Source organism: Lutjanus erythropterus, chromosome 20 (genome assembly GCF_056507025.1).
Source record: "Lutjanus erythropterus isolate fLutEry1 chromosome 20, fLutEry1.hap2, whole genome shotgun sequence".
Classification (NCBI taxonomy): Eukaryota; Metazoa; Chordata; class Actinopteri; order Lutjaniformes; family Lutjanidae; genus Lutjanus; species Lutjanus erythropterus.
In genome coordinates this window covers 16,430,932-16,452,662 of record NC_139336.1, presented here as the reverse complement: position 1 = coordinate 16,452,662, position 21,731 = coordinate 16,430,932, and the positions used below count along the sequence as shown (strand labels likewise).

Here is a 21,731-nt window from a genome sequence, read left to right as displayed (position 1 = left end):
TATTAAGTAAATAAAAGTCTAGCATAATCTTAAGTTCATACAATATAATATTAAGGATATATTAAGTTCAAGAGTTTCAAGTTTAAAAGTTTCATACGGCCCCTGTAGTTTACTGAGCTGTTTTGTGTTGAGCCTGAAAGAGATATTTCACCTTCAAATCAAAAATCAATATTTTTCCTTTGTCCTCTAGTGCTATTTATCCATCTATACTGTTCTGGTGTGAGTTGCAGAGTAAACTAAATGCTTCAAGTCCTGTGTTGCTCTAAGCACCAAAAAAAATACACTTGAAAAATTCTAAATCAGTGTATGTTTCCGAAAATCGTTAACCTGTTGCTCACAATAAAGCACAGACCTTGTTGTGATTAGTTTCATGTAGGAACCACTTTCTTCTGCAGTAGAAACCACTGGAACGTCTTTCTGTACAATGGAAAGAAAGTCTGTTGTAGACCGAGATGAACTTGAAATAAAGATTAAATGAAAAAGCTCTACTGCAGTAATCAAACAGTGGCAGGTGCACAAGTTCATGCAGAGCGATGTTTGCATGTATGTTTGCATCTGGAATTTTTGTCATTATCAGTCCAAATCTGACTAAAACAAGGTGTTCGAACCACAGCTGGTTCCTTGACATTGACTTCAGTTCTACCATGGTGCTCAGAAGCCTTCCTTCTCTCTAGATCTGGTGTGTTTCTGTATTTTCTTTCAAAGCCTCCAGTACGGTTGGTATGTTTTTGCACGAAGAGCTCAGTCACATTCTTGTCTGGATAAATGCTGACGTTATCAGTGAAAATGATGGAGGAAAATATTTTGCATTTGTACAACCATTTTTTTCTAAAAGGTTTAAGCGGTGGAGCAGCTTGGGAGGGGGATGTAGAGCTCCTCTGCCGTGGGACCTATTAACATTCCCGAGCCCGCTGCCATGATGGGGCCCTTTGATCTGGCCTCTCTGTGGTCATGTGTAACAGGGCTTTGCTCTGGGTCCTATGAGACCCATCATGCAATTGGGAACTGTGCCGATTGATCTTAAAACTTGTCTGGGGGTGTAATTGCCCCTTTAGCTCGCGCTCGGTCCATATCACAAAGCTGCATGGCGGTAGCCTACTCGCAGGATGGCTCCCAGGACCGCAGCATAGCGGGGTTTTTGACACATGATCCGCATCCATCACGAGCGTTAAAGTGTGAGTTATGGTGCCTGAGAGATTTGAGAGACCAGCTCCATATTCAGCAACATCAGATGCTCAGTGGGGTTTGTTATCTGCAACAGCGTGTTATTCACCGGAGAGGCCGCTGCGCAAGTGGGTCACGGGAATACAGGCGTGTTTTTTGTCTGTGGTAACATGGACTGTACCTGTTACAAGACCAGATCAAACACAGAGGTGCAAGTGTGTGTGTACATGTGTGTTGATACACACAGTTTCAACAGAGGTTTACAGACTTTCTCCTGTTATTACATTGCCTAACATTTTCCCTCTTTCGTCTCTTTTTCCTTGTTTCTTCAGACACATGGAACCAGCAGAGAGCCAGGCGGAGTACGTCCAGGTAAGTCTGCTCTATGCAGGTGTGTGTGTGTGTGTACATCTGTGTACACCCCTTGTCCTGTCCTCTTGTGTCTGTCTTTGTCCTTGAATATGTGGTGTGATTGTACGTCTACTTCTAAGTTCCCTTTTTTCCTTCCAAACCCTGTCCTTTTTGAGGACATTCCTATATAAAAAAAAAAAGGCTACTGGGGATCATATAAAAGGTGCCGCTCCTTCTCAGCCTCAGTAATTACTCTCTCATCCTCCCTTCCGACCGCTTTGATGAGGGGAAACAGAAACGTCAAGGATTTTTCAAGCGAGCGACACGAGTCCCCACTGTGTTCTCGCCGTCAGGCAGGGTGCCTGCAGGTTTGCAGGGATACTGACCTTCAAGTGGACCGTCTGTGTACATGTTCGTTTTGGGGTATAATCAAGCCCTGAATCTACAACATTATACTTTGGCAATGAAAAGTGACGACGTGTCCCACAAGTGCTACGAAATACACACTCTGGAGTCGGACTTCAGTGGCTGTCTGCCTCTCACAGCCTGCCAGACTTTATTAACATATTGCTCTTAACTGTTATACACATCTACTCATTCGAGAAGATTATGATTTCTTATGACTTATAAACAGACACTAACTCCTTTGGGTGAACATTTGGTATTACTTTTAGCTCCATTTAAAGTCAATAAATGTGAAATGGGCTGAATATAGGCCAAAACTAAAACAGACATTCTGCATCAAAATGTTAATTTTAAGTAAGAACATACCGGCTGTTGTGTTGTTGTGAGAGAGTATTTCAACTTAACATCTTTCCTTCGTCTCTAATGACATATCATGTTCATTTTATGATGCAGTGTAGTAAATATATTGCATATTCTCTTTTCAGCTTATTCTGTCATAATAATTTTGAGTTCTTACTTGTGTCTTTTAATGCCAGTGACACACATGTAATCTCATGCCTGAGATGCCAGTAGGTATGAGTTATAGTTTTCAGCCTACATGAGCGTCTCAGTTGGAATTTCCTCCTCTCTCTCTCTGACATTATTGAATTAGATTTTTTATCGTGAGCGCTCAGATGTAATTGTGGCTGATTATTAGCCCCTAGTCTTCAACAGTTATGCTCATTTCAGCAGGCTCACTCTGCATTTAGCCTAATTCACTCTGCCATTTAGCTAATTGAATTTGGAGTGAAGCAGTGCTAATGTCAGCACTGTGCGGCGAGCCAGCAGTCTGTGCTGCTGCCAGCAGGTGGGGCCATACACTAAGTGTGTGAACTCCTTAAAGATCAGAGAGCATGTGAAGCTGTTTCATGACCTTGGAGATGGATGATAGGGATTCGTGCTGCCTGTATACCACAAACACTCATGAATACAGATACCGGACATTAAAGAGGGAGCAAAAGTGGGAAGTGAGAGCAAGAAAGTGAAGCTCAAAGATGAAAGAAGGCAGGAAGTAAAAGGGAGAGGGAAGGAAAGACTGAAGTGAACTGTCGAGCTCCTGGGATCTGTTTATTTATTGATTTTACATCACAGGCAAGTGGTAAAAGCCTTCTCCTATGACCCTGACCTGTGTGCCTTTTGTAAAACAAATATGTCCAACTTCCTCTGACCACAACAAACTCACTATCGTTAAATCCCACAGCGCTGTCTCGCTTGTTAGGATGCTGGAGGCCGAACAACAGAATGTAAATAGTACATGTCTGTAACATCTTCATACAGCTTTAAGGCCCAGTTGGTTATTTTTCAATCTTAGAGATCATATAATCCAAGAGCATGAGTCACAGATGAAAAATTAGCATTTTTTGCCAACAAAACTGATGAAAAGAATATTTTAATAGCATCAGAAAACATTTATACATACTGAGATATTGTGCTAAATAGCACTAAAAGTGGTTCTCTGGCTCATAATCATAAGGAAACCATTTTTGGTGCCATACAGCATCTATCTTTAAAGGTGCTATATTGCACCTTTGTCAAATGGTGCTATGTAGAACCATTAGCGATGCCATATAGCACTATACTGCTTCAACAAAAATTGTGTTAAACAGCACCCAACAATGGTTCTTTGGCTTGTAATCATAAGCAAACTTATTTTGGTGCTATATGCTATCTTAACCTTGTCTTATCTTCCAATCCTCCCCCTTCAGAATTTAAACTACAGTTGAGTGATTCAGATTGGTACCTCAGAAATACGCCTGTGTTCAAAGAACTCATGTTAAGTTAAAAACGGTGACATCTGCTATATATGCACTTGAAAAGGTATATTTTTAGTAACCAGCAGCTCTATAGAGGTCAAGTGTGTTCGTGTATCTGAAGGTGTGTGTTTGTGTTCATACCAGTGAAAGGCTCAAAGGGGGTGTGGTAATGGGTGTGGCCTTTTGCAAAAACAAGCATAACTTCCAAATGGATTCACAGACTCGTACAAGATTTAGTGGAGAGGGTGGTCATGAGCCAAAGGGCAGCTGATAAAGTGTTCATGCTGGTTACAGGCAAAACAGGGGCATGGCAGTGTGAGTGGCCTGTAACAAAAAGGCATACGACTTCAAAATGGATTCACATCACATGATCAAACTCATGGATTGTTTTTCACAGACTCTTGTAGGAGGCATCATCGATCTCAGCAGAGAATTCCAAGTTCAGTGGTTTGTCCCGCCTCCTGTACTTGAGACACGCCTCTTTCATATCCCATTAACTTTTTATTTGTTTAAATATCTTTTGGGAGTCTCCGTTGCACTAAGCTGAGTTCATTTTTCATTGACACTTTGGTCACGCCCCCTTTCATAACTCATGTACTGCTTGTTGTTGAGAGTTTCATTTTTCATTGCTGTGACTTAGTCCCACTCCTTATATTTTAGCCATGGAAGACAAGTGGTTGTGTGTGTGTGTGTGTTTGTGTGTGTGTGTGTGTGTGTGTGTGGGCGTGGGCGTGGGCATGCAAGCACATGTGGATGCATGAACCGCACATACATATGTTGCATCTGCTGGTCACAGCTATTTTGCAAATTCACACTTGTTTTTTGTAAAATAGGCAGCTGCAATTTATAACAAATCTATATAAAATGTACATAAACTATAAAAACTGTTTGATTAAATCAATAATTTATTTTTTCCTTGGGATTTTTGTAATATAAAGATATACACTGATAATTGCTGGGTAATATGTATGTAAATGTTCAGTGTAAAGTTTATCCTGTCTCTCATAACTTTCTCTGTGATCTCTCTACTTTCCCAATACAGAAATGTCTCATTGGACTGTAAAATCAACATATTGCTGGTAAAATGTAAATACACCAGTGGAATATTGCGTTAGACGCATAGGGGTCTTGGGGCCATTTTGCAAACTGTGGCTGCTCACTTTTTTCTTGGCTGTGGGGTGGAGGACTGAACATATATTTAATTGGCCCAAATAAGTAATCAAACAGCAAAGCAGCCCATATAAACACACAAAGTTTGCACAAGTCAGACATAATTTGGCATTGGCATAATTGGCAGCATGATCTATGATGATGAAGATTCAGAAGAATGGCATAAATATCATACTGTCAGACACCACAAAATAAGGTGCCAAGCTCCCCCTGGCTCCCCTGTAGTTTGCACCCTGCTCGGGGGCAAAAAGGTTGATAATCATGGCTTTAATGTAAACTACGTTGAAGAATCAGTGGAGAGCCTCTGAGGAACTATACAGGAGTTAAACAGGTTCTTTGTACAGTAGCGGTGCTACATAGAACCTCTTCCGCCTCAAAGAACCACCATTTTTCCATGTGCGATTTGAGCTGTTTAGCATTATAGTAGTGTAGCCAGAATGAGAAGCCACCCAGATCCACAGACATCTAAGCAACTCGTTGAATATGTGGCCGTGTGTCTGACATAGTGCCTCTGCTCTTTACCCCTAAATGTTAATGTTTTATTTGATAAAAGTGTATGATTTTTTTAATGACGTTAGTGATGTGGTCTTTATTTCAGACAAGATGACCCATGAAATACTGTCTGGAACCTCTCAGCCATGTAATAAAGTCTGTCAATCAATTTGGGAGTGATAAGTTCCGACTGAGTGCTGCAATTAGTGTTCTTGTAACTTAGCAGCGTGGTTTGTATAATGGCAGTTTTCTGTTGGAAAACGCTGTCTGATGGCTAAGTAAAGAAGTGAAAATATTCTAAATACAGCATACACTTAAACCCATATTCATTTTTTAGGCAGACCCTTTTTAAGTTGCTAAAATACATTTTGTTGCTGATCCCGTCCTAGTTTCTATTCTGGTCTGTCCTGATACAACTCCACTTCATATAATGAGAACTATCCCTTTAGCACCATTAACACTCCATCTGTGTTTTCTCACCCAACTTTGTGTATTCTTTCCTTTCTCACTCTAACACACCACGACAGCCCCTCCCACCACCACCCACAGCCCCACCCACTCCCTGAAAGCTGCCAACAGTCCCTCCGTCCCCTTCCATTTCTCTGAAACATTTATGACAGCTGATGTTTAAATCAGGAGATGGCCTCGGTGTTCCCTGTTAAAATGGGAAAGACCAGGCCACTGACTCTCCCCCTCTGGTTTGTCACATGTGCGCACTCACCCTCGTGTATTTACACACAGAATCACGCATAGATAAAATGAAACTGAGACGAAGTGAGAGAGAGAGAGAGAGAAAGACAGACAAACCAATCTGATCTGAATATGCTCAAAGAAAATAAGCAATCAGGAAGAAGCATTCAGGGCGAGTTATTCATCTTTTAGGCTTTATCATAAAATATCCATCGTCATTCATTTTTCATGTGGATGCATGGCTGGTCAAGCAACAGCTACTGTTTTTGTTTTTGTGACTTTAAGTGAAAGATGTAAAAAGCTTTTTTTTAAATGGGTGAGGTTAGAAAACAAAAAAAAACAGGACCGACCAAACTGTGTTTTTAAGTAACCAATCAAAATTGTTCAGCCTGTGTGTGATCTTGTTTTCTTATGGTGTTTATGACGTGTATGTGTGTGGCTGCTTGTTCTGTGATTGTGTGTCTGTTTTTGAGTGCAGCCCAGACCTGCTTTGTCTCCTGGCCTGTTTAGTGGTTTGGTGCTACTTTAAGAGGAGGGGGAAGGTTCATATGTGGTTTATTAACATGTGTCTGGCACGAGACTCACACCGGTGCTCTCAAAAAAAAACAATTCGTATGTGTGTGTGTGTGTGAGAGAGAGAGAGAGAGTGAAGGGGCTCAGCTGTGTATCTGTGTGTTACTTCATGTTTGATTATGTGAATGGTTTGAATTTCTAAAAATCTGTATGTGTCTGTGTGCCGCCTGATTAAATTAAGGCAGTGCCCTGTGGGTGCATGTACGTGTGTGTGTGTGACTATTACAGTATATTGAATTAATGTGGCGCCTCTGTAAATGAGAGGGGGTGTAAACTGTCAGGCCCTCAGTAACACACCCCTGGAAAGTCTTCAGTTAGTGTTTCTTCACCGCACAAACACACTGACAGAGACTCAGAGCACAGACAGTACATACACTCTGTATAGCAAATTACTATTTACGTCTTATTGTTGTACAAATCAGTTCAGTTCACCAAAGAGAAAGGGCCCAGATATGAACTACACCTTTTTATGGTGGTTTAACTCTCAGGACATGACCAAAATAACAGAAAGAGATATTTCCAGGTTGCAGTTTGTGAAGAGCAGATTATTGAATCTCAGTTTCATGATATCTTTCCATTGCTACACATTAGTGATGCGTGAATGGGCTTTTAATTCATCCAAATCCACATGTACGCATAAATCATCCACCCCCCACCAATTTAGAGACCCGCCCCTGCCCCCCCACTGTTCCCTGTGTATTACCTTTCAAATAATGTTTCGCAGCGTGAGCTTTCCAGGTGATTTCTTCATTGTGATGTATTTGTGTTTTTTTGAACGTTTTACTTTAATGAGTAGAAAAGCTGCTTTCAATAGTTTTAAATGTTTCAATGCATGCAGTTATGTCACTGCAGCACATATTGTTAATATTTAAGTAACAAAACTAAAACCTGTGGTCACAGACTTTACATGACAGAGGAAACTCTTCAGAGGAAACAGAGACATGTAGGAGAACAAACAACGTAATATCTTGACTGATCCTGTCGGGAGATTTAAATAATGACTTAAGTTATGCTGCTGTGCCTTGTGCAAGTCTTTTAATGGTGAGCTGCATCCACCCGCTACCTGTCTTCTATTAATCAAAATTTTAATTTTAAGAGCTGGCCAGCTCTTCAAGCTAATAATTACAGTGATAGCAGGTAATGTTAACCATGTCTGCCATCTTAGTTGAGTGTGTCAGGGTGCTAACATTCATCGGTTAGCACGTCAACCTCACAGCAGCCTCAGGGAAAAGTCAGGGGATCATCAAAGTCAGTAGGCCTCCTCCTCTGGGGATCATGAATGCCTGTAACAACCAATCTAACATAGCATATTTTGATATTTCACATTATAAGAGAAAACTTTGACCAGCTGATGGTGCTAGAGGAAGATTCAGCAGGATTCATCCTCTGGGAAACCTAGTTATCTGTGCCACATTTACCACATGTATCCAGTAATTGAGATATTTCAGTCTGGACCACAATGGTGGACCGACTGACATTGCCATCCCTGAAGCCACACCACTAATATGACTTAAAGTGCTCACTGTCAGGAATCACACTTTGCTGATTGGTTTTCAACTTAAAATGACCCTTTGTCCAGCTGCCTTTGTAACAGTGATTTATAGCAGTGGTCGCTGTCTGAACTCCTGGTTCTGCGGTCATAAAACACTGAAATAAAGTGTGATATGATAAGGAGAATGGTCTCAAAAATTCTCATACCACATTCAAAATAAAGGAAAACTGCATTAGTTACTGACTGAACGACACCTTATTAAATATTTGCTTCACAAACTGCAACCTCAAAATAGCTCTGAGTTTCAGGGAGGAAAAAAAAGCTCTTTTGTACTCTCAGGTGTTTCTCTTATTTTGTCCACCCTCTTCAAGGTCAGCATGCTTGTGTCCCTGAATGCTACACAAGGTAGAGAATAATGACACATTGATCTCTGTAAGACAGCGTTACACAGTGCTTTATTCACGCTAAAGATGTGTCTAGTTGCTACAGCAACACATTCCTGTAAGGTTAAAGTCATTTTAATGCGATTAAAGCAGGACAGCTGATTTTTAATTGCGCTATTTCACACCTAAATGAATATTTTTCTACCCAGTCTGTGGGGACGAAGTCACAGCATTTCCAGCAGGCCTCTGTCTTTCTCTTGCTGCATCATTATTGCAGGCTGATGTTTCAAACGGGCTTTGAAACACATATCTGCTGGTTCGATACGGATTAACCAGCCGGTGAATGGGGTCCACCCTGTGAAAACACACTGATGACAATCAGACACACACACAGATCATTAGCTGTACCCTCCTAACCCCCAATGGAGCCCGGCCTTTGTTTTTAGACACGCACGTGTGCACACATAGACACATAAAAGTATGTGTGTACATATAATCTTGATCTGCCCTCGGTGTGGCTCTTTTCATCTCTTGCACACATGCACGTACACGCATTTTACTCTCTCACACTCACTATCTCTGTGTGTCTGTCTTTCACACACACACATACGCACGCACACACTCCTTTCATTAGTGGGATGCTTGCAGGCACATGCAGGGATTCTCCATTGTGCTCCCTATCAGCCTGCAGGATGGGGCTCACTAATTAATATTTAACTGAAGACCGCCTCCAAGCAGAGGAGGAGATGTAGAGATAGAGGTCTGGGAAGGAGGGGAAGGTGGAGGGATGGCCATGGAGGAGAAGGGAAGGACAGGGATCAGAGAGAGAGAGTAGGAGGTTAGGCTAGTGATGAGAGGTCCGGATAAGGAGGGAGGGAGAGGGAGAGATGAGGGGAGGAGAGCCATGATAAGAAGGGCTGGAGAAAGGTTGGATTCGACAGAGAGAGTCGAGGGATATGGGAAGGCTGAGTGGAGGTACAGACGAGGAAAGGAAAGAAAAAGAACAAGACAGACGATTCAGGGTAATGAAGTGAACAAGACACTAAAGTAAGAATGAGAGTCATCCCAACCTGTGACTGTTGGGAGTTCAGTTTGTTACTTTTAAGTATCTTAAATGATATCGAACACCTGAGCCCCAAGGCTTGATGGTATTTCTTACACTGTGTATTATGATAAATGGCCACATTTATCTCCATAATAAAAATCTGTACCTGTATTTTTTTTCCAACACATTGATGCATGATCTTTACTTTCCTTTGTTGATTCATGACTCACATGGTTGTCTTGTTGAATTACATTATGAGAAGTATACAAAATCTAATATGCAGACTGTTTGTTGGGTTGGTTGCAGTAGTGGATTGTTATTGTCATTGGTTGTTTTAGCTGCTGGCATTGACCATTCATAAGTCCCGCCCCTTTTTGCTCTATGCTCCAGAACCACGGTCAAATATCTCCTTTCCTGTTGTCTGTACTCAGACACGCTATGTGCAAGACTTGTCCATGTTGAAAAGAAAACCAAATGTTGGGTTTGGTAAGATGCTTTAATGATACTGCTTTTCAACATAAACAAGCACATAGCATATCTAAGTACAGAAAACAGGAAAGGAGAAGCTTGTCCAACGTTCCACGAGGAACCAAACGTGCTGGAGCACATAGCAATTAGCACAATTCAAAACATAATGCTTTTTAGATGCTGTAATAAAGTAAGTAAAAAGAGCGAGTTACTGTTGCACCAGAATATCAACACTTTAGTGTTATATCATAGTACCGACGGAGCGTTATATATTTTTCTCTCTATCAAGTATTTTTAGAAAACACGGAGTGACTCAGTTGGGATGAATCCGTTGCTGTGCTTTAATGTCACAGCTCCCCACAGCAGCTTTTTGATATCTGTTTGACTTAATTCATCTGAGGATGCAGAATGACATGCAGAAACACGAGTGAGAGCATTCAGCATTTTGCTTCAAAACAATGAGGAGGTATGCTCCTTTTACATAGTAGGACTCTTTCACTTGTGCAAATCAAAATACTTGTTTAACTTACACTGCAATACAGTACTAATGCTAAGATCATAGCTATAGCAGCTCTTATATGTTTTAAACTCTGCATCCATCATTTTGTCACATGTGTTTTCCACACAGCATGCATTTTGGGTTGTGCGCGTGTGTGGCGCAGCGGCCAGATGTAACACGCTGTATGTTGTGATTGTTTTGGCATGGTATTACAGAGGATTGACGGAAGGAAAGCGCAGGGCCCCTCTTATGAGATTATTTGTGTCCCCACTGTGTAATCTGTCTAATCCAGTGCTGGATGGTTTGAGATTACATTAAGAGGAGACGCTGCAGTTAATGAATCCATCCTGTGTCTTGTGGCTCCTTATCTGTCGCTCCTTTTCTCTCTGCCCGTGTGACCCACTAGCATGCATTCAAGACTCAGATTAGCAAAGCGATTACTGGCATCATCTGATGCTGCGTTTGTGCGGTGCAGAGATGACCTCAAAGACAAAGTGAGAAAAGGAGAGATTCAATGTTTTTATGCCTCTGCCCTGTTGTGTTTGTGTGTTGTCCATCCCTACATGCGTCCATCCTCCCCATTCTTGCATATTTTGAGAGCATCTTGAGGGAATTTCTTTACATTTTTTGCAAATGTCAACTTTGACTCAGTTCAAGGTCACTGTGAATACATGTTCATCCCATTCTCATGTATGTGATATAGGAATTTCTTCAAATTTGGAATATGACCATCCCGTTCTTGTCTATGCGATATCTGTGGAATGCCTTGGAGGGCTTTGTATTATATCTGGCACAAATCACCACTTGGAATCATCATCTGATGTTTTTGGCCATAACTGAAGAATTCATATGCTAATTATGACAAAGTTTCACACAAATATCTAATAGCGTAAAATGGTGAGGTGATGACATTTTACATCCAAAAGGTCAAAGGTCAAATTCACTGTGCCATTATAATGTTTAGCTCTCTATCAGTCCTCTGTCCACCTCTCTGTCTCCAAGTAAAGACATGTTTCTCAATGGGAATTTTTCACTGGAATCACACATGACAATATAGTGATTAAAATACTCTTAATACCTTTTGCTAAATTCCTTCACTGCATATATTATACAGACATGGATGTAAACTGGGACTTGACTTGTTGGCAGAGGAATAGAACCGCAAGGTGGTAATTCTAGTTTGTGACCTGGTATGTTGCATATTTTTCTCTTTCCCCGTCTCTTTCTCTGGCTCTGTCTCTCCCTCTTACGTTATGCCTCCCTGCAGTGGCGCAGACCCAACTAAATGCAGTGTCAGAATTTTGGATGCTGTCAAGGCTCTCGCAGTGTTGCTATGGTGAAGCGTCCTCAATGATGTCACTCACTCAGGCCTCTAGAGACAGAGCCCCACCCCTCCTGACATACATCTCCCTGCCGGTATGTGTGTGTGTGTGTGTGTGTGTGTGTGTGTGTGTGTGTGTGTGTGTGTGTGCGTGTGTGAAATGGGCCAGTGAAAATCACACTGTGTTATCCTTGAAACACCTGCCTGTGTGTTTCAGCTTATAATGAGCTGTCTAGCTGCAGTCTGCATGGCTTTTTAGAGACACATCATTATATTCTGCTGCACACAAACACATAGAGAGCAGGATAACATTTCCATCAACGTTATTTCACCACAGGAACGAAAATCTCCGTAGCTCCTGCTATCTCTAGTAATGTCTAGTGGTGTGTGTGTGTGTGTGTAGACTTGTAGGGGGATTAAAAGGTGTAAATTTGCATTCAGGCGTGTGTGTGTGTGTTGGAGGAAGGGGAGGGTGCACCCCTGTTGGGTTCCTTTCATGGCAAAAGAAAGGTTAGATTCCTTTGGGAGGCTGCACTCCTCCTCCTCTTCTCTCTTTTTTCCCTGCATCTTTTCCATTCATCATCTCATCTTTTTAATTATCTCTTCTCTCCCTCCTCCCATCTTTTCTCACTTTCTCCGTGTTTCACTCCCTCCGTCGTGCCCCCGTGTCAGCATTGTCTCACTGAAGCGGGGGTCGTCGGGAGGGTGGGTGGGGTTTCTGCCTGCCTGCAATTCGACAGCACTTCTCTCTGCTTGTGCCTGCTAGCATTCAACCCCCCCCTCTCCGCCTCCCGCCTCCTGCCTCCATCCATCCATCCCTCCCACCCACCAACCCAACCTCCCTCTCCCTCTCTCCCTCTGGTCCGCCCTCCCCCCACCCACACTCCTTTCATCAGCAAGCAATGAGGTAATCCCTAGCAGCCGCGTGAAGTGCAGCAAGTGCAGTGAGAGGCAGAGAGAAGCAGGAGAAGCGACAAGAAGCCGGTGCAGGGCAGGAGGAGCAGCAGTAGCAGAGGAGATGTCAGGAGCTGTAATATCACTCGCTGTTATCAGGACCAGCTGTTAGCGGCTAAGGTAGCTGATGTGGTTACCAGCAGCTGCTTGCAAGCTGTAGCTGTGGTGTTAGCTGTGTAGCTCGTAGCTTGGTTTTGTAGTGGTGGTGGTGGTGGCACTATGTTTAGGGGCTGTTAGCCAGGCAGAGAGGCGAGAAGCGGAGGCTGGCAGGGCTGGGACAGGCTTAACCCAGGGGTCGGGGGTTTAGATCGGACACCCTGGGTAGGGTGGAAAGAAAGAAGAGGACAGGAGACAGGGAAGAGGTGAAGTAGAAGAAAAAGAAAGGAGGGAGAAAGGTTTTGGGAAAGGTGTGTACCCACCATGACGGAGAGGTGTAGTCTGTGGAGTGCCCTGTCGGCTGCAGCATGCTGCTTCTACCGGGGGTCTTTCATGCAGGTGCAGGTGAGTGACCATCTATGTGTGTTTGTTTGTGTGTTGTGGTAGAGCCTGTGCTTCCCAGTGTTTAACAAAGTGCTTTCAGTACCATGATATGTCATTACCAGGCATATGTGTGTCCTTATTTTATATACCGTCCAAGTTTTCATATATCCATGCACGTGTGTGTGTGTGTGTTTGTGTGTTTGTGCTTGTGTGTGTGCTCACTGTTGGCTCCTCTCCTGTCCCGGCAGCCGGTAATGTCAGCCTGCCTGCTTTAGAGCTGGCAGACTGATGATATCATAGATGCTGTACAGTACTCGGGTGTCAGATGGACTGTGTGAAATCACCGCGTGGAGACAGATAGATAGAGGGGTAATGAGGGAGGGAGGAGAGGGGAAAAAGAGAAAAAGAGGAAGGGAAGATGTGTGTTTATGTGTATGAGATAGAGAGAAACTCCACACATGATGCACATGAAGGGTAGAGTGAAGCATACAGTATCAGTTTAACTTCGGTCTAATTCTGGCTTCATGCCTGAAACCTAATATCTGACCTTATTCCTACATGGGACAAAATGACACCTACAGTATATTTTGTGTGTGTCTACAGTCTGTTTCCATGTCTGTTGTGTTCAATATTTGATGCTCTTCTAGCAAAAAGCTGTTGTCAACTTTTAAGGGAGCATCAAAATCAAGTTTGCTGTAAAGGATAATATTGGTAGTTTTCAACTTGGAGTCAGTTTTCCCACGTTTCTGGGAAAATTTTTTGAAATTGGTCCAGCATTGAGGGAGGGTGCTGCAGGAAGAAGCGAAACTAAGCAATGTCGTAATCCCTTCAGGTAACTGTGCACCGTCAAATAACATCTACTAAAAGTGCATGTTTTTGCCACTGACAGGCTCAGACTGTTATAAGTGTCTGACAACATTATGGAAAGGCTCGCTACAGAGAGAGACCATTTTTTTTAAAGAATGAGATACATTTTGTTTAACCAGAAACATCTCTTTTGTCACTCTTGTCAAATCCACCAGACTCCGTTTACACAAACAATAATTTTGTCATCGTAAAACAGAGAGAAATTGAATAAAACTAACCCAAACTGTCTTGGCTCATCTTTCCACTGTTCCAACAATTGCCAACTATGGTTGTTTTTTTGTTTTTTTTATATAAACCCTTAATTCAATGCATTAGATGTGAAATAACTGGGAGAGGAACAAGAGGGAGGTTGGACATCAAAGAAACAGGACGGAGAAACGCTGTGTACAGCTGGAATTTTTTCCCATCTCCCTCGGCGAGTAAAGGTTTTATTTCGACCAAACCGAGCTGGCAATTGCTGGAGCAGTGGAAAGCTGAGCCAAGATGTTTTTGGTGAGCTTAATTTGTTTCTGTCGAGTTTGAACAAAGCAACAACGACTATGTTAAAACTGCAGTTTTGCAAAGGGAGTTTGGTTAGTTTGGCAAGAGCAATAAAACAGCTGTTTCTCGTTAAACAAAATGTATCTAATGTCTCTTTCGTCTCTGCGGGCATCCTTTTCATAATGTTGTCAGACACTTAGAATAACAATTTAAGCTAGTCTGTGGCAAAAGCAACGACATTATGTGGATGTCCAGTTAATGTGGACATTAACTGTTTGTGTAGCTTTATTTAGCTTCTGCCAGCTGCAGCACTCTCCCTTAATATGGGACCAGAATCAAACATTGTTGTCCCTATTCCCCACTGGTCAGCTAGACACAAAAAAAAGGGAAAATATAGCTCAGTACAAAAAATATAGAAGCTACCCTTTAACCCATCTTATGAATTTTCAATGTTTGGTTGGTAAAGCTCAATATTTGTAGAATATGACCAAAAATGAGACTCTTCCTAGTGGGAGTTTCAAAGATTTCACATGACAGCAGTGATAAGAGAAGAGAACACTTAAAGGGAATTAGTTAATAGATGAGATAATAGGAAATAGTAGACTACGAGGAACCCAAAGATGTTATTGCCTGGAGTTATGATACTGTGCTGGACTGAAGTGGTTGTAGTTGAACTTCTCTTCTCTTCTCTTCTCTTCTCTTCTCTTCTCTTCTCTTCTCTTCTCTTCTCTTCTCTTCTCTTCTCTTCTCTTCTCTTCTGCCACGTTGTTTGCTGCAGACGACTGCGTTGATATAATTATGGTTTTACTTTAAACGGCAAAGCCACAGAGTTGTGTTTGTGCGTGTGGTTTAGGGCAGTAATCCTGATGTTTGGTGTTGGCGTGTCCCACCTTGTCCCTCTGGCAGCAGGACATTTCGTCAGTGTGACAACTGGCAGAGACAGTCAGCGCCTTCATGCTGGATTACTTTGGTTGTTTAGTTCTAAAAACAAATGTCTTTCCTAAAGAAAAACATGGAGAGAGAAAGAGATATTCTTGGCTCCCTTCTTTCTAGGTTTTGGAGGCATCTGCTTTTGTTTAGAGTGAAGTGTTTCAAAGCTCGCTGTAATGAAGTTATTTTAATTGAATTTGTCATGGGGGTTCCTGTGTAGTGGTGGTTGTGGTTGGTGTGTGTTTGTGTGTGTGTGTGTGTGAGAGAGAGCGGGAGGTAAATTAATTAGCAATCGCTGAATGGTTAGAGTTAAGTGGGAGCATTTCTATAGTAAAAATAAATAATTACTTAATTGCCTGCAACTTGGGGTTGTTTACAAACTGTGATTTTTTTTCTTTAGACTAATATTGATCCTCCATCCGTTCTAATTAAACGTAGCCTGTCAAGCACAATACTGTGTGTCACGTAACCCAAACAGTGTCTGCTACCCAGAGAAGTGATGCTTTAATCATTACTTGTTCTGCACGTTCAATGCCATGTTGGTGCTTTTTCTGTGCCTTCAAGGGCCAACCGTTTGTTATGATATTTACACTGGTAGCACTTATCTGAAACTGGTGATTTAGTCTTTTTTTTAATCTGAAAACATAAGGATTACTCACCGGCTGGCTGGTGTGTGAAACTGTGAACGCTCAGGGGAACCGGTGATGTTGATCTCAATCTTCTTATCAATAGAATACCTCCACGCGGTGAAACCTAAAGTCACTGCTGTCTTCTCTCTGGTCTGGACTGAAGTGATGTGACTTTGACTTGAGTCAGACTTGAGTCACAAATTTGATGAGTTTAGACTTGACAGAATCAAAAAATTTTAATGACTCATAACATCTCTTGGGCTGTTTTTCACTTGAAAATACTTGATACCCCCCAAACTCAAAGATTAAAAAGTATATCATTTTAAAAGTGTCACAAATCAATTCATTTTCCTTAATTTCCTCAATCAACTAACATTAACACTGTTCATGTCGAGCAAGTCAACACATAATTCCTCAGGCTGATTGGTATTAAAAAATGTTTCTGGAATGACTAGTTGATGAATTTCTTAGTTGTCAACAACTATATTAAACGTAACTGTTTTGACTATCGATTAATCGATTTTACTCGAAATTCTCTGAATATCTTTATCTTGTGGATAAAACGACAGTTCAGGATGTTCCCTTCGGCTTTGGGAAACACTGATCAACATTTTCCACCATTTTCTGACATCTTGTGGACCAAATAACAAATAGATTAATGGAGAATATGATTGACATATTAATTGATAATAATGTGCATTGTTGCACAAGTGACATGCAGAGATGATGTTGATCCAGCGACAGTGGTGTGTGTGACCTCAGCTGATCAGCTGTATCAGTGCAGAGAGATTACACTTGATCCCCTGGTCTAGACTGCAGTATGCTAACTATGGGCGTGCATGTGCACACAGACACACACACACACATATACAGACATGCAGCTTAACCATTGTGTCTGTATTAGACCCAGTGCTTCCAGCGTATCTCTGTAACTGGGACAATGTAACTGTCCACTGGACTCCTGCAGCGGTAAAAGCCCCATGAGCCCCCAGAAAATGACACACAGGCACACATGCATGGACACACAAATACACAGAACTACCCCCTCCTCTACACTTACATTGTTTTTGAAGTTAATCCTTTTTTCTGAGCTACCCCCCTCCTTTCCCTCTCTGCTACACGACTCCGTAGCCTCATTCCCTGCTGACCTGACCAGCATGTGGCAGCCGTCATGCCAGCCAGCAGCCGGCCCCTCTGTCCTTTAGCGTTCCTGCAGCCCGACTGTATCTGGAACACTGCTGTCGACCTCCAACCTCGCAACATGGCACCTCTCTGCCACTGAGCCCCATACACTGTTAACCAAGTTTCTGTTGGTGCAAACAGATTCTCTCTCCCATAGCTCTGCTTTTAGTCCCCTCTAATGACTACTTTGACTTGATCACATACTGTGGAATCACACAAGGCTATAATATCACAATACAGAAGAATATAAGGCACAATTGTTTTTGTTTACACTGATTTTACTGAAAGAGAAGGTCTCTGAAGAGATTTTCACCTTCATTCTTTGTCTCTTGCTGCAGGAACGTCCCGATCACCTTAGTCCTTCACCTACTGTAAATGAAGGACTCTTGTAACAGCAAAGCTCAGAGGATCTTCTGGTTATAGAACATGAAGAGACACATGGGGAGTAAATGCAAATCAGCTGCTTATTATGCACTAAAGTCCATCTAAGAGAATAAAAATACAAACTGTGTTTTTTACCTGGAATAAAAGGATAGTTCAGATTATTTGATGTGGGGTTGTATGAGGTACTTATCCATAGTCAGTGTATTAACTACAGTAGATAGCAGGCAGTATGACCCTGTTAGGAAAAGCAGAGAGGGGCACCAGCATGGAAGCTAAGCAATGTACTGCTGTGGACAGGGTCAGCAACAAAAGGTATTTTAGAAAAGATCCACCTAAAAAAGTCAATATCAGTTTAAGTGCATGTTATATTTAGAGTATTTTGACCACTTTACATTGCAGTAAGACAACCTTTTCCAACAGGAAACTGCTGTCACATAAGACAACTATCACTCTCTCCAAACTCCAATGGTGAATCATTAATTTTACTTCAAAGAGCATGGGGGTTGTTGGACTACTACTACTACTACTGCTATTACTACTATGACTAAAGTTGCTGGTTGACTGCTGCCCTGTTCTGTTAGTTTGTTTGTGTTATTGTGTAACTTCATTTTTTTTTTTAAAGTTAGTTCAGACTCACCAAAGTCACACAATAATACAAACTAACAGAACGAGGCAGCAGTCGACCAGCAACTCTGGTGATCTGAACGGTTAAATTACTGAGTTCAATCTATTGTCGTACGTCATACAAACCCACTTCAAATAACGTTTTTTATCCGTTGTGATGTAAAGAAGTTAGATTGTCATAGAACTGCAGTTATTACATGCAGCAGTAGGATTTTCATAAGAAATCTGTCAACAAATAGATCATACATATTAAAGTGGCCAGTTTTATTGCATTGACGTCCCTTCTGTGTGTCTCGTCTGCTTTATCTTTATTCCCGAGAGCAGGAGGTCACTTTTTAATAACAGAAATTGCACCAATACCATCGGCAATATGTCCTGTACATCTTCTATATATAATAAACCCCTGCACAGTTCACAGACTACAGTTTGAAGTTATTAGTTTTACAGTAAAAAAAAACAAAACAAAACTGTTTCATACATCCTCAGCTCTGCACTTTTTACATGTCTTTACGTTGAAAGGGAGAGCTTAGTGGGTCCACTCAGTGAGTCACAGCAGGTTAACCAGCAATCAGCTTGTCCGTCAGATCCCCGGGGGTCCAACAGTGTGGGTTTTTTTGCATTAGCTTTACCCATCACCCCACTCACTGTCTGTCTCTGTCAGTGCTAAGCTAGCTGTAGAAGATATGGCCCTGCTAATGCCTTTATGTGTGTGTATGTGTGTGTTTGTCTGTCCAAGCCCAAGCCAATTGGTATGTTTTAGTATTGAAATATTCACCATGTAATCCCCTCTTCTCCACTCCTCCTATCTCTCCCTCACTCCCTCGCGCCCTCCTCCCCAAAGCTTTTCACCACAAATCCTCTTTTGGCGTGCCTGCCTGTCACACCCTCGGGCTCATAGTGTGAAGGGCAGCTGTGCATGTGTGTGTGAGAGTGTGTGTGTGTGCTTAAATTGCCTTGTTCCAGAGTCCATATCCTCATTAGAGCTCTGTGATGTTTTTGGCAGTAATGAGCCTGCATGAGTGTGTGTGTGTGTTTGTATGTGTCTGCCATGTGTGTGTGTTTTTCATGTGTGTATGACTATGTGGGTGTGTGGTGCCCCTGACCATCCTGTGAATTTGCTCTTCAGTCACATTTCTCTGTTCTCAGATCTTCTTTGAGTTGTAACGTCTGGATTTCTGGTTTATACTGGACATGCTGAACCATTATAGTTTGGGCATTAGCTGACGAGAAGGATTAGTTTAATCCGGTGTAATCGATCAACATTTCTTTAGATTAACTACTTTATACAAGTTGGTTTGACTCTTGGAATGAGATTTAACTAACACTTTAAAGGGATAGTTTGGATTATTTGATGTAGAGTTGAGGCACTTATTGATAGTTTATTACTTACAGTAGCTGGAGGTCGACATGTCCATGTTCAGAGAAGCAGAGAGGAGTACCAGCACAGAAGCTAAGCAATGTACTGATGTGGACAGGGTCAGCAGCAAAATGTACTTTAGCCACAAGATCCAATCAATATCAGCTTAAGTGTACACTGTATTTAGAATCATTTCACCGCTTTACTTTGCAGTCGATGGGAAACTGCTGTTATAGAAGCCAACTATCTCTCTTCCTAAACCAACAAAACTTCGCTGGTGAAATCAGTCATTTTACCTTGGAGAACACTGGAGTTGCTGATCTATCAGCTATCGACTTTAGTGTTTTAAAAGAGTAGTTGGGATTGGCCGAAGTCCCACAATAACACAAACAAACTAACAGATCAAGGGAGAGGTAGACCCGCAACTCCCATATGTAAAATTGCTGATTTCACCTATGGAGTTTGGTAACACTAAGTAACACTAAATGAGGTCCTCATACTTAAACAACAAAATCTTGTTTGTCATTGTCATCCCAAGAGACCCATTTGAGCATTTTCTGAACAATTCATCTGAGTGTTTCCTGATCTGCCACCTGTGTTGTTAAAGTTTGGTTACTTTTTGCAGGGTATGGCTTTAAAGAAACCCGTATTTCTGCAACTGCTTGTGGAAGACGAACCACAGTCTCCAAAGTCAAAATCAGATACGCCCCAAACCATCCACCTCAGCCCTCTCCCTGACAGGCTTTGCAGAGCTATAATAACATCCTGCTACTCCTGCCTTTGCCTCTGAGAGAGAACTTGCACAATCTCAAGAGGTTGCTTGTCAAGAAGAATGTAAACCCAGGTTCAGTCAAAGACACTAAAGTCAAGGAATAGTAAAACTATTTTGCAGTAACCTATTTTGGCATTAAGATATAAGCAGAGTATAGTGATAAGAGAGTTGCACTGTTCACCTGATTACAATTGGACATTACTAGTCAGCTGATGCAGCTGTGAATGAATGAAACAGATAATGCCAAACAGCTAATACAAGACGGACTTGAGCTGAACGCCCCTGATGTCTTTTACTCAATGACCAGTGTTGGTGATTTCTAGTGAGGACAGTTTCCTCCAGAGCATCTCCCTTTGGTTTTTTTTTCCTGAATAGCATGCTCAGTTAAAAATTGTGTGTTTGCCACGTTGAGTCCATATGAACGCCCCCCTCTTGTGGTATTCACAACCTCCGAAGTTAAGTTTTAGTAAGCTCCGAGTTCACGAGTTGTGACATGTTTGTTGATTTTTTTTAGAAATGTCAGAGGCCATGGAGGTTAATTTTTCAGTGGAGGGCAGATTAATAAATTGAAATTTTAGCTGTACAGACATTTTCTTCAGAATTGTTTAGTATGCCTGAAAAAAAATGTTTATATTCCCAGCTACTTCATCTTTTTATTATGCCTTTGCATTTCCTGCATTATGTCATCTGCTCACTAGCTTGCTAAATTTTTAGCCTCAGTGGCTTCTAGATCGCAACAAGTATGGCGTCCATGTTGGTATTGTCTAGCAGTGGTGTTCTCTGGACTTAATGTACACGACTTCTCGTGGCTTAAGCACAAGCTTACACGCTCAATTTGAAGGCAACATTAGTCAGAAACATCATGAGAAATTGCCTCCTACCTTGATTTATATATGTTAGACGCTTAAGGCCCAGATTGTAATAAAGCCTAACCAGCTGAAGACTTATATCACCTTCTCTTGAGGGCTTTTACTGTGAAGCAGCCACAGGAAGTATTGAGTTAGCTTTAACAGCATACTAAAGAGTCATCTGCTATCTCTTTCTTCAGCGGTGCTTTGTCCTTCAGATGCATTGTGCTCAGGGTCTCCTTTAATCTTCATCTTGGCCAAGACGGGTGGAGCAAACACTTGGTGTTAAGTGGTTCTTCAGCTGCAGGTCACTATTAGGCAGCTTAGTCTGAAAGGTAGAGAGAGTTCTTTGATTCCGAAACAGATAAAATGTGGATT

At 41.8% G+C, this 21,731-nt stretch overlaps 1 protein-coding gene across 1 annotated transcript in view; it reads left to right on the top strand.

The window, feature by feature from the left end:
* The window catches only part of sh2d3ca (SH2 domain containing 3Ca), a 68,793-nt gene that overhangs the window by 6,104 nt on the left and 40,958 nt on the right, over window positions 1–21,731 (top strand). Inside the window, exon 4 of the mRNA XM_084745820.1 lies at window positions 1,497–1,536. Within this exon, the coding sequence (XP_084601946.1) occupies window positions 1,497–1,536 (40 nt within the window). The remainder of the gene's footprint in view (window positions 1–1,496; window positions 1,537–21,731) is intronic.